This window comes from Molothrus ater, chromosome 12 (assembly GCF_012460135.2).
Source record: "Molothrus ater isolate BHLD 08-10-18 breed brown headed cowbird chromosome 12, BPBGC_Mater_1.1, whole genome shotgun sequence".
NCBI lineage: Eukaryota > Metazoa > Chordata > Aves > Passeriformes > Icteridae > Molothrus > Molothrus ater.
The window spans coordinates 9,992,688-10,006,552 of NC_050489.2; the positions used below are offsets into that span (position 1 = coordinate 9,992,688).

General features: G+C 38.1%; 1 protein-coding gene across 2 annotated transcripts in view; it reads right to left on the minus strand.

Annotated features, from left to right (window-relative positions):
- Window positions 1-1,854: 1,854 nt before the first annotated feature.
- The window catches only part of TOX3 (TOX high mobility group box family member 3), a 74,024-nt gene continuing 62,013 nt past the window's right edge, over window positions 1,855-13,865 (minus strand). For both annotated transcript variants that reach the window (XM_036390493.2, XM_036390492.2), the window contains exons 4-7: window positions 8,342-8,611; window positions 6,784-7,011; window positions 5,365-5,445; window positions 1,855-3,738 (exon numbers count right to left, since the gene is read on the minus strand). In XM_036390493.2, coding sequence (XP_036246386.1) covers window positions 2,989-3,738; window positions 5,365-5,445; window positions 6,784-7,011; window positions 8,342-8,611 — 1,329 coding nt within the window. In that variant the 3' untranslated portion in view covers window positions 1,855-2,988. The remainder of the gene's footprint in view (window positions 3,739-5,364; window positions 5,446-6,783; window positions 7,012-8,341; window positions 8,612-13,865) is intronic.

The window sequence follows — 13,865 nt, forward strand, 5'->3', positions numbered from 1 at the left end:
TTGCATTTTTCTTGTATAAATTGCATATCAAGCGATTTAAACTAACAGTTTTATTTATGACCTATGATAGCACAGTTATTCACTTAGATTTAGGGAACATGAACACAAACTTGCACAGTTTGAAACACAAGATGTTCTGCAATATGCTATTGTGGGTAATGCAAAATATAATTTTGTGGCAAGCAGGGAGATGCTCCAGTTTTTCAAGATTCAAATTTTGATATTTAAAATGTATGGTCCTGCTTGATGATTAATTTTCTTTTTTTTTTTTTTTCCTTTTTTTAGGCTGCAGTAATTAAAACTATTTTTCCTGGAATTGAACATCAGTAGTTCAGCAGCTCTTAATCAAATGTGATAAAACCCAGGATTTATGAAACCATTTAATGAGTGTAATAACACCTGCTTCTCGCTGCAAATAGTTGAAAACAGACTTCAGTTGTAATTAACTCTTATCACTTGTGACATTTTTCCAACGATACTTCATAGGTCTTCAAAATGACAATTACAGAACTAATACACAATTACTGTCACATGCAGTTTAGCAATTATTTCTGAAGACATTTGTCTAAAGGTTTCAAAAACGACTATAAAATGGTTTCCTTTGTTACATAACACTGGTTAAAACTGACACACATGAAATCTCTCCCAACCAGCCTCTGTTGTGCCATTTCTAATGCAGACAGGTTTCCCTGCACTTGGAATAAACACCTTCCATCCCAGGCATTATTAGATATCATGCTAAGGCTATTAGGAGCATGGGTAGCTGTCAACTAACACCTATTATGAAAAGCTTCAATTTATATATGATTTTTTTCTGCTCCAAGAAATCTATAAATTTATAATTAGAATCTCTTGCTGTTCAATATTTGTACATAATAAGCAGAGTACCTGAGGATGATGAAATATTGAAAGATGAATTCATTATGAAGAAAGTCACATGGTGTAGTACCTCTTCCCTCAAGTCTGGCTACAACTTTTTGGGGATCTCTATTCCATTATTTTTGGGTTGTGCTCTGAGCATGGTAGCCATGCCTCAAACAGGATTAGGATTCTGCTCAGGCTTGACACTTGCTGTTTTTAATTTTCATTTTATCATAAGCAGTTTAAGATTGTTGCCAGTGGTAATTTGCAATTTTTATCAAGACCTCTTCATTATAGCTTCTGACAGGACAGATGCTGTAATTAATCATGCCAGACAACTGGGGATAGTGGTCAGACTGCACTCACAGCACAGATACTGCAGGAGAAGAAGGGAAACAAGAAAATAGAGGCTCTCTCCTTCCTGTTCAGAGCAAAAATATAGGAACAGCACTAATAACCTGACAACACACTGCATGTTAATGTTTCCAAACCCTTCATATGAAAGACCTGCCCCCTCCATCCTCCCCACTCCATCACATTCTACCTTAATGAGAAAATAAAAGTCAGACAGCTCAGGAGCAGCCCAAGGCAGGAGCTGGAGGCTTACAGAGTGAAGCCCACAGCAGGAGCTGAGTTTACATCTGGAACTCCCAGATACAAAGAAACAATTTGTGCCGATTTCCATCTCTGAACATTTTGTCTGAGAGACAGGTTCAGGTCCCTGTTCCTGCAGCTCATCAGCACAGGGCACAATCACTGTTCTGTGACCCCAGCACTTGCCTTCTCTCCCTGGAGTCACAGACACCTCAGAGCAGTTGCCCACAACTCTGCAGCAGAGCATCTTGGAGGGCACAAGAGCCAAGTGCTTGCTCTGTTCCCATTGGTACTTGTTCACCCAGAATGTTTGATAAAAATCCAAAGGAGTTTAAAAATGTCCAAGAAAGCATTTAGAAGGAAACATTTCTGGTTTCTGTATCAAAGACTTACAGCTCATCAGTTTTACCGAAATGTGTTTATTCTATAGCAAGATAAAAGCATTTATTTTAGATAAGCAAAATACAAACAACTTAATTGCTGCTATCATAACTCATAAAAAAGTATAAAACAGCATAAAAACACAATAAGCAATGTAGCAATTAATAATTCATGTTACCAGTGTTTACATTAAAGCCTCATTTATGAAAACTTTACAACACATGATATGAAAACTTACAACTTTTAAAGAAAATATTTACATTGATTATTCAGTTGTGGAGTTTCATTTAAATATTCTACTGGTTTTACAGCGTATTAATAACTTGCATTTCTCATCTTAGCTTTCTGTAATAACAGTTTTATTTAAGTGCATTTCCCTTTTAAAAATACAGTGTATTAAATCTGAAACTCATCACTTCGACACAGAATATAATATTCACATTTGTTCTGTAATTGGAATTAACGTAAGAGGGTAAATGTCAATATATATTTTCTTACGAACTATGGCAGGTTTATTTGGAGAAATGAAGTGAAAAGTTGGGTCAAACATTTATGTCCAGTTACTTGCATTTGTTTTTCCAAAGACATTTAGGAGAGAAAAAGAAAAAAAAAATAAGAGCTTTGGCAAAAATCTGTGATTTACTCTATTTTTTCATGACAAAAAATGCCATCAACTAACTCATGTCATACAAGTATGATTGTATGAAATCCAATCATAATTTTACAGGTAGTTACAACTGTGCTTTAAGGGCTTTATGAGTTCATGCTGCCTTGAAGTGCATTACTCACTTTTAGAGAAAGAAGGGCTATAGCATATAACTCTGAAAGGCCATTTTGCAGTCATAAGGTCCAGGTATTTTTTAGGCCAGTTGATTCACATATTGTAGGTAAAGCTTAAATAAATTAAAAAGGCATCACATGAAAAAGAGAACAGCATTTTTTCTTTTAAACAAAATGATTTATAGTCAGCTAAAAGATGATACACAGCTACATTGTAGTTCTTTATTGCCTATCTAATAGACACTTTAGAGGATCATTTGATCTGTTATGCATCCCTGCATAACTACCATCAACAATTTACAGTTTTCAGCCAAATATGGTTTACCCCTACCCCTCCATCAACACAAAGCCATGTTGCAAGATCGTTTATCTTCAGAAAATACTGACCTGTGATAATACTTGAGTCTGTGTCTGAGATTGTATTTGTGACTGGTGCTGCTGAGGTGCTGGCTGAGGGCTCCCAATGGCAGGGATGGGAGAAGTGATCTGCGGGGCTCCTGGGGAATGCTGCTGAGGAGAAGGCTGGGACTGGTGCTGCATATGCTGCATTTGCTGCTGCTGCATTTGCTGAAGCTGTATGTGCTGCAGTTGCTGTTGCATCTGCTGTTGATTCATCTGCTGCTGGAGATGCTGCTGTTGCTGCTGCTGCTGCTGCAAATGTTGCTGCATGTGGTGCTGAAAATGCTGCTGCTGCATTTGCTGTTGTATTTGCTGATGCATTTGATGCTGATGAAGTTGCTGCTGTTGCATCTGCTGCATCTGTTGCTGCTGGAGCTGCTGCATCTGGTGCTGCTGGCTTTGCATGGAGGGGCTGAGCTGAGACGAAGAGGGTGTTGCCACCATGTTTGAGGCCATGGAGCTTATCAACGGAGCTGCAATGTTTGTTGGCATGTTTGGGGCAATGGTGACAGAAGCTACAATCTGATTCATTGGCAGTCTCATGGTCAAGGGTTTTGGAGCAATGGCTCTGGAAAGGGGCTGTTGAAGAGTTTGGGGAGATGCCGACACCGTGGCGTGCTGAGAAAGAGAACTATTCAGAATGAGGGAGGAAGACAAATTTGTGGATGCCAGTGTTTGCTGAACAGAACGAATTGTCTGGGCCTCAGCAGATTCTGCAGCAGCCTGTGTTTGGAAGAGAAATTAATTGTCTTTTCAACAGAAAAAACATTCTTACTGTTTACATGGTAATAAAAGTAACAGCTACTCAGAGACCTTTGCCATCTTTTGTTTTCTATCAGAAAAGATCAATCTGCAGTCTGAAAACAACCACTGATCAGCAATACATTGCATAACCTCTTCATCTGCCTCCCTGTATGGTATCTCCTGGTCTTACTTGGACAAAAACTAACTTGTGCCCTTGATCAACACCAGAAAGTCACAGATGTCACACACACTTTGTCGCTGAAAGAGCTAGAACAGGCCGAATATATTTAAATGTTTTTAAAAAACCCTGCTCTTTGGGAGGCAGCAGCACACACACTCCCCACCCCATGAGTCACCAACCCATGAGCAATTAACTGACACTCTTTAGACATTTACCTGAGAATGTAATAAATTGTGCTGCACAAGCCTCTCTCCCAACCCTACCCTGAAACATCTCACCTGAAAAAGCTAGAGCAAGGATGTCTTAATTTAGAGGAGATGAGATACAATGACGTTGAGTGTCATTTCCACCTGCAATCTACCCAGGAGTTACTTGGTAGTCCTGGTCCCATGGATTTGGGGAAAAATATGATTCCTGATCGTTTTGAAAAGGGAACTTAAGATTCACAAAATAATATCTCTCAAAGGTATTTAGAATTCCTGCTGATCTTGAACTTAGCATTGTGATACTAAAGGCTTTTAGAATATTATCTAAGTCCCAGAGGCAACAGAAAAATGAGCTTCTTAACACAAGAAGAAGAAATCTTCCAGCTTTCAAAAACACGTGTATAATTTCTGATGTTGTATTTTTTAATCAATAATTAAAATACACAGCAACTTTTCATATGGTTTTCTAATGTTCTGCAGTTGTACATTCAAATAAATATTCTCAGGAGTTAAGACATCATCACCCAATGTTTTACCCACATTTTAGATGTCTATAAGCACATTTCCATTTATGATATTCAGATGCAACAGAACTGCAACCTGTATAGTGCTGCTGTCTAGAAAGGTAAATTGTCAAGTAGGACAGCAGAGCTTTGTTTTCTTCACAGGTTTCATTTTAACTCAGGATCCACTAAAATACTCCTTGTGGCTCACTGCCAGCGAGTCCATTTTTTAGTACTCTCCAAATTCACAGCCACCACACATTTCTTTCCCCTCACCTGCAAAAATACTTAAGCTTTGTCACACAACAACTGCTCTCCAACTCCACGCAAAGCAAGCCTGTCCTTTGAGAAGCAGCACTTGAGGAAAAAAAAACCTCTGCCAACAGCTTGCAAATATTAATGTCAAAAGGTCAGTATATTTTTCATGACTGAATTTTATTTTTGTGGTGAAGTGCATTACTTTGCCTCCACAGCTCAAGGAAGATGTACAATTACAAAGATGGTTTCTGGTAATCATTAGTATGCCAGGAGAGAGATGAAACTATTTTTGCAGAGACTAAGCAGGTTCAAGCAGCAGCACAACATCTTGTAGAGCTGTATTACAGAAATGCCATGATTCTACTTCTATTGTGCATAACACCCCCCCAGCCCCAAATATTCCAATATCATTGGTAAAAGCTCACTTGAATTACATCAAAGGCAGTATTAGGCTTACCTTAGAAACAAGGCTTGCTCTGTAGGCAGCAAGAGCCTTTAGGTATTCTTTTTTGGCAGCTTCAGTTTTTCTTTTATATACCTATTAAAAGAGACCACAGTTTCACCAACTTCAACTATTAAGATTTTTTTTTTTTTGCCACAATTCTCTCAAAATCACTTGCACAGAAACAAAAAAACATAGACCAAAACCCCTGAAAACACTCTACTGTTAGATGTGCTTTTTCTTCCTTGAAAGTCCTAAATGTTCTTGCAGGTGGTTACAGGCTTTCAGGGCTACTTGCTGGACTTGCAGTACAATTTATGTTGATTATCAAGAATAACAAAATGCTGCAATTTGACATCAGTCTGAGCAGCAAACTGATTGACAAAACTACCTATGCACTCTTTCCTTTCCCAGAAAACAGTGTTTTATTGACTCCAAGTAGCAGGGATGTTAGAAAATTGGGTATTACAAATGCCAAAATCTATCAGCAGTAGTCTAGAATAGCAGAATACACCTGTGCATTTTTTTTTTCAGAACAAAAATTTGAACTACATATAAGAAAATCTGTACCCCTTGAAAAAAATGTGGATCAAATGGCTTGGACTTGCCCCAAAGCCAGCAGGAGAGAATCCCATTGAGTTAAACAAGAACTGTTAGTAAAAATACTAAATCTGTATTTTTAATCATTATTAAATTTAACGTTCACCCTTAAATCATGTTCATCATCATCTGTTAGATCAGAGTAAAAGTTTCTAAATGTATTTCAGAAAAAAGTACCATTCATCTCTTGCCAAAAGGTGTTCTATCTGGGAATCTGTCCTCCCATAAAAGCTTCTATTAACTGTTACTGGGAACAAACAAGGGGTATTTTTAACCCCCTTTAATCCATGTGCAGCAGTTCCATGTGTATGGGAAGAAGAATAACCCTCAAGGAAATACAAGACTCATCACTCTGTACCCAGTTGGAGTTGGAGATAGCATTTCCCACAAAACATTGTAATGAGACTCAGAGGATTGGCTTCAAAGGTTGGAAATCAACACGCTTTGTAACAAATTCATAAGGCAGATCAAAGGAAATGGTAAATATGCTGTACCTTCCTCTTTTCTAACTTATTAATAGGAAACAAGGGCTTTGAAATAGGAATCATCAAAAGATGGTTTTAAGAGGACTCTAGGACACTATAACCTGAGCTCTTTTACAAACTGCCCTTTAAAATTTAAAGACAAATACAGTCATTTAACACGACCTGTCAGCTCTCACAAAGAAAAAAAAATTAGTTGCTAGATCTTCAGTAAGTTCAAAACTCAGTTTAGCTCTACAGAGGTAGAGTTTTACATCAGCAAGTAGCGTGGTCCACTCAGAGAAGAGGTAGGAGGATTTTTTCACAAGGAATACTATATTACTTCTTGTGAGACAACCCTGCATCAATTTACCTGTTTTTGTTCTTCTCCTAAACTGTCCCACATAGATGCCACTATTTTTGAAACATCTCCAAACGTAGCATTCGGGTTCTGTCCTTTAATTGCAGCTTGTGTGTCCCTGAAGAAAAGGGCATATGCTGACACTGGCTTTTGTGGCTCATTGGGGTCTTTCTTTTTCTTCTTCTTTGGAGTCTTGGGCTTCTTGCCAGAATCTGGGGCAGCTCTTTTTTCTCCAGTAGCCTAAGAAACGGTAAGAACAAGAACAGTTAATAAATGCATTAAATAAGTCAGATAAATTGCAAAACAGTTATTTACAGTCAGTGGTAATATTATATGGATAAAGCTGTTATGTAAGCAACACTTGGGAGAGTCCTGTTGTGCAGGCTCTTCTCTCTAGCAAAGAGTGTGTACCCTCAGCATAATCTCATTGGATCTCCTGGAACTAAATGCATGAGTAGTTACTACTCATTCTAAGCACAGCTCTGAGACTCACATCTTACAAGTTTGACCTAAAAAAGGACACCCCAGTGCTAATTTGTATTAAAAAATATTAAGATTTAGTTCATAGCATATTTTGAAGAGGCCATCTATGTTTTTCCTTTAAGATCCAATCTCAGCAGTTGAGACTCAAAAGGCAAAAGCTTGGAGGCATTTTCCAGTTCCCAGGCTTAGACTGGCAACTTAGACATGGGCCAGGAGTTAAAAATCCCACCCTTCAGGCAAAAAGCAGCAGCAGCAACTGGGCAGTGTGTGCCCACCTGCAGAGCACTGGCTGGGATGGGGCAGCTCTGGGAGCTCTGTGCTCTGGCCAGGCACTGACAGCCCCTCTCTTCCCTCTGGGATGGGGTCCAGCAGCTCTGCTCCCTGTGGGTGCCTCTGCCCTGCACCCTCCTTTGTTGAGCTATGCACAGATTATTGCAACTAGGGGATCAAGTGGCTCTAAATATGATATGTAGTATGATATATATCTCTGTGATAGTGATTTACTTTGATATTTTGAGGATCCTGTACAATGAGCTTTCCACATGTATAACTTCCATCAACTCAATGAGAAAACCTTTCATGGAAGTCTTTAATTAGGCTTTTACATATACTGCTATAACAACATTTTTTCTTTATTTGGTCAATATTTTTTCCTTTTATAAGAGATTTATTTAAAGGAAGATATAAGTTAACTAAACTTTCAGTTAGAAGAAACCTTATTTTACTTCTCTCTATACACATCCATGTTTTACATAACTCCAGAGAATACCAAAATGACAAAACTGTCCAAGACTGATACCTGAAGAGATTCAACAGATCTGAAAACCTGAGTCAAATCAGACCAAAAGAAATATAATATATATATATATATATATATATATATATGTATGCCTATTCTTAGGTTCATTATTATGAAGATGGTATGGATAATTCTTAAGAAAAGAAGGTAATCAGGAAATTAATCATATTCCACTTTACTGTAACGTTTGTGTTTTAAATGACCACATTGCAGCTGAGCTGATACTGCCACATCCATGAAAATCCAGCATGAGGATGTGTGAGGCTTGCTGCAGATGGAATAACTTACTCTGTTTGATTCATCTGCATCTTCTTCATTGATAGAGCTGGATGGGGAAGGAGTGGCTGATTTACTTGCAGGAGGGGAGGGAGAAGTGTGTGGTAAATTAGTGCCTCCTAAATTTAGCCCCAGCTGCGCACTCAGCTGAGACTGGTTAATGGTGGTGAGCTGGGACGGAGCCATAATTCCCGAATGAGCAGCATCAGCCATGTGGACAATGGATCTCATAATCAGAGAGTGGTCCTGGCGGTACTGGGAAACCTGGCTGTGGCTCTGATCCTAGAAGAGATGGAAATGTTGGTCACATATTAGCAGTTACCATACAGCAGTAGCAGGTGAAGTTATTTTCACGGGCTTACAAAAGCAACACTGTCAACATGCAGTTTGCTTCCTTCCTTTTTAATGAATTCAACATATTTTTAAGAAATTAAGTGCAGCAACAGTTACTGTAATTGCCCCAGATTTCACTTTTTCCCCAACTGAGGCTGCTTATTTTGTTCTTTGACTAAAAATTACATTTGTCTGTTTTGAAACATTTCTTCTCTTGATGTAGTGAGAAATACATAAACAATAGGGAAACAAGATGACTGAGGATTCAGGAAAACATTGGAAATGAGGAGACACAAACTGTTGTCAGAGAGTAAACAAAATTGGGGTGGGATGAGGGGATATATATAGAGAGAGAGAAAAGCATCTTCCTTTACTGAGTTTCAGTTATTCTTGGCCATTACAGTAACAGCAGTGGATACAAACCAGTCCTGTCTGGGTGGGATTTTAAATCTGTTTTAAACACAGAACACTGCCCTGCCTGGAGTGCATTCACTGCAGCAGGCTGGAGAACCAGTCCAGTAATCCTAAACACTCCTAAAGAGCTCTGTTGGCAAGTAGCACATAAAACTGCACATTTTTATCTTTAATCCAACAATCAAACATGTGGAAGTAGCAAAATTTGTACAAAATCGATGTACAAATCACCGACTTTATTTTTCTTGTACTCCACATCTCAGAAACACAAGCACTTGCATGGTTTGGTTTCTACTGTTTCTTGAGGGCACAAACTGTGTCTCCTACATCTGCACAACATTTACCATATTTGTAAATAAAAAAGCAAGACCCTGAAGGTAAATTCAGCTGCAATCTGCCTATGAAAACTATTTTTTTTTGGACCACACACAGATCAATACACAATGAAGGAACATGTAAACAGAAAAGAAGATTTTTTAAAAAGTTAATAAGAGTGTAAATAGCTCACAAATTGATTCAGCAACCTGATTAATCTACAGTCATTGTTTGAACAGCCAGAAACATGAGAAATAAATTAGATTTTGAAAACTCTTTCATTATTAATAAGCCACATTGCAATTAGTAGCAGGTGCAATGATCCTTAATGAAATGACACAGAACAAAACAGCAATTGTGGGAGCCCACTGGACTTCCACAACAGAGTCTGACCTTCCTGGTGCTCTCTTCTAAAGTATGGATAAGTACAAACCAGTTTTCAAAAATCTGTGTCAGCATGGAGGTAAAAGTTTAGCCCAAATGACTTTCCCTTACTTTTTATAACTTTGCCCTCAACAGAGGCAGTGCTCTGTGCTCCTGGAAGTCTTTCCTTGGCTAGAGACAAGGGTGGCCATACAAAGAAGCAACATGTGTTAGAGAAGATGCACACCCTGCCTCATGGATCTTTATACACAAATACTGCAGCTCACTGTTTCCCTGTAACAGTAAATCATATTAATTCTGGATTTGACAGTTGTGTCTCTTTCTGCTGAAGCCTATACAGTAGAAACAAGTCCTTCTTTAGCATAAAAATGCATGTGCAGCTGGGTCCAGCACAGATCAAGTTAACCTCACAAGCTCATGATCCAGATCCTGTGCCCCAGGGCTCACCCTCATTTTCCCCTTGCTTCCCCAGCCCTCGCCAGCTTGGCTCATCATCCATACCATACCACACCACACTGCTTTTCCTACTTCTTAAATGCTTTTAATATTTTCAGTAAAGGACTGAAGTTCCTTAGAGATGAGTGTGTGTGCCAAAAGTGGAGCACTTGATACAGAAAGATCAAAACATCAGACTTATTGGCTGAAATACCCATTTGCTTCAGGGCACCTTTCTGTGAAAATTTACTGCTGTTAACTACAGGGTCATTTTGATTGTGACTTGTATTGGCAGTGGCATCTGGAAGTCATTCAAAGTCTATTGTGAAACGATATCACTCTGCCCATTACTCCAATCATTTTACAGACATTACTTTATTGCATGAAGAAAAACTCTGCTGGTTTTCTCCAGCAAAGCTGAAGAGGATCAGAATAACCTTCTCTCAGAAAAACTAACTTTCTTCGTTATTGTGCAGCCAGTACTTTCTTGGAGGTGTTCTACCCCTGAAAGCCTTGCTTTTGTTCTCCCTTTATTGCCACACAATACAGGCCTTTCTGGCCTTTACACTCAGCCAACAAAATGTGATGACAAGGGTTACAAACCATTTACTCCAAGTCTTGTCATTTCGGTTGCATCTATGATTTTATTGAGACTAAATTCTCTTGACTTGCACTGACCCAGAATCTAATTTTATACACAAGCCCATGAATTCTTAACTGTCTCTTTTTCTGATACTATCTGATGCTTGTGTGGGTTTTCTGCATCCACTTACTTAATTTCAGTTTTTCTTTTCTGCATCTTTTCCTGATTTCTTTAGCCTTTTTTTTTCAATCTTAAGAGCTTCAATAAAATCCAGGAATGGCAACAACAATATTTTGTAACTGGCCATTTAGAACTAAACTGATTACACATATTATATGAAAGAAAATGTTTCATATAATATCCAATCCCTTATTATTCATATGTCCATATGAAAACAAAAAACAATGCATTTTCTGCACTTTCAGTTTAACTTATATGGCTGATCAATATTAAAAAAAGAAAGGAACAGGGTTTTCATTTTTTGCTTTGTGGTACAGTGCTGTGGCCCTGAACAACCTGTGGTTCCTATATCAGAGCTTTCAGACAAAGAAGTATAAGCCATTTTTTATGTGTGTACAGTGGTTTGGAAAGAAGGCAGAGAGGCTAGTTCATAGCAATATTGAAGTCCATGGCATTTTGCTATAGCTCCTCAGCAAACAAAAGTCTTCTAAGAAGGGAGCTAAAATCAAGCAAACAAAATTTCCATCAATTATTTTTACTCTTATTTTTTCAGTGATACTACCAAAGGCTAATACCAAACTGAAGGGATCAGTAACATTTCATTATGCTTGAGATGTTAAGCAAAGAAATGTTTAACAATGAAAATCATCCTATATCAGAAGCACACATGGAAATACAAGTGCACTGAAGCACCCACATGACATCCTAATTACATTACTGTATGAAAACTGAAAAGCTCACATATCCAAAAATAACCCACTGAGAATACAGGGAGAATTTTAGAGAATATCACAAGACCTTCTGCATAAACTTTACCCAAAATAAATGTGATACACAAGTATTAAAAACATTCAAGATTTTTGTAACATTAAGCAAAATCAAGAGATTAGTTCTGACAGAAATTCATGAACTCCTCAAGCAGACAGTATCAAGTTTTGATGGACCTGATCTGCTTTACAGCCTTAGATTGAAGTTAGGCAAAGCCTGGTGATCTTAAAACAAGTCAGGCAAAGCTCAACCCCTGCTTTACTCAGCATGATAATCAGACAAGGACATGATGTGGGGAACCAAACCAAAAGAGAAATAACTTGTCTAATTCCTCTGCAGGCTGAAATGGCTTTGACTCAGATCAATCTGTTGTCATCCTACATGAGTGCTACAAACCCCTCAGGTACAGAGACATTTATTGAGGGCAACACTGGGCACCTCTCTGGGCTCTCCAGTGACAGGGCAAGGGGGAAGGGCTCTAAATGGAGAGCAAGGGGGTTTGGATAAGGTGTTAGGGAGCAATTCTGTAATGTGAGGGTGATGAAGCCTTGCACAGAGATGCTCAAGGCCAGGCAGGATGGGGCCCTGAGCACCTGGTCTGGTGGAAGGTCTCCTGCCCACAGCAGGAGAGTTGGAACGAGATGATCTTTAAGGTCCCTTCCAACTCAAATAATTTTTACCCTTCTATGATTCTAATTATATACCTGGATTTAAAAAAGCAAAATATAATCCAAAATGTTTTCCCCTTCTCAAAACAGCTGTATGGTGACTGTGTAGGCAAAATCTCTTACACAGCTGTCACCACCCTGTTGCACACATTGTAAAGACATTCAGCACTTGGTCCATAGAAGGCCTCATCAAAGGAACCATAAAGATGTCTGTCCATCAAACTGTCCTACTCTCAACAATTCTATTCACTTTAGACAGTCATGCCATAAAAGTCATATTTAGTCCTATTGCTAAAGGACACATCTCACAGCCTATGACAAATATACAGCTTATTTTACATTGATTTGTAAAAGAACAACTTCTCAAAACTATGTAAAATATCAATGCATCAACAGACGCTGGAAAGCAAATAATGGAGTAAGGAGATTTTAAAAAAAGAAAAGAAAAAGAAAGGAATGTGTATACTCCCATGCTTTAATTTATACAGTTTTATCAAAGGTGGTTTTCAAAGTACCATGTAGTACTAGAGTGAAAAAATTATATTAATTAAAGATAGTTTGCTCTTCTGTTAGCAACTCATTAAGCATCCAGTACTTAGTATAGCTTGTAATAGAGTTAGTATTTATTTTGACAGATAAATGCATCCAGCCATTACATTGAGAGATGTCCTAATTTCCACTTACTTACCCTGCATTTTAAGAATCATTTCCATATAGTAATTCTATCCTGAATTCCTACCCTGATATAATTTTAATCTCTGGGAACATTCAACAAGACATTTAAAAATATAACTAGGAAATTACTTTTCAGAACATTTTTGAGCAATACTGAAGTCTTGATTAAAATCAATGTCTACAGTCTTCCATCACTTAAATATGCAATACCTCCAGTGAGACTCTGGTCAGTGAGGACTGATGAAAATGCCCCATGGGAGTGCCCACAGGAGGATGTAGGGCTGGGATCTCACCTCACACTGCATGAGATGGTTTAAGGGAATTGAGAAATCTGCCAACCAAAATAACTAAGGAATAACTAAGCAAAATCCAACATTTATGGCTATGTTCACTGTGCCCTGGTTTCAGAAGTTGACTTAAACTATTATATATTCTATTGCCTGAGGAATTCATCACTGTCAATGTAACATAAGCTGATGCAATATTTTAAAGGATGTATTTAAGTTGAAGCAAATGCACTGCAACGTAAAGAGTGAAATCCTCAGTTGTCCCTGACTGTAAATTACTCCCTTTACTTTTAGTCATGTCAGCATATCTCTAGAAGAAATCCTCAATATTCTTTTTCTCCACAAGTAAAGCATAGATAAAAGAATCCATTAATCTAAATTTTTTCAGGATTGGACTTCACTGCCAATCAAAACAAATCAAACTAACAGGATGCTTTTCTCTGTCAGAGATTAAATCCTTACTTAATAGAATACAAAACAGTTGCACTTGGTAC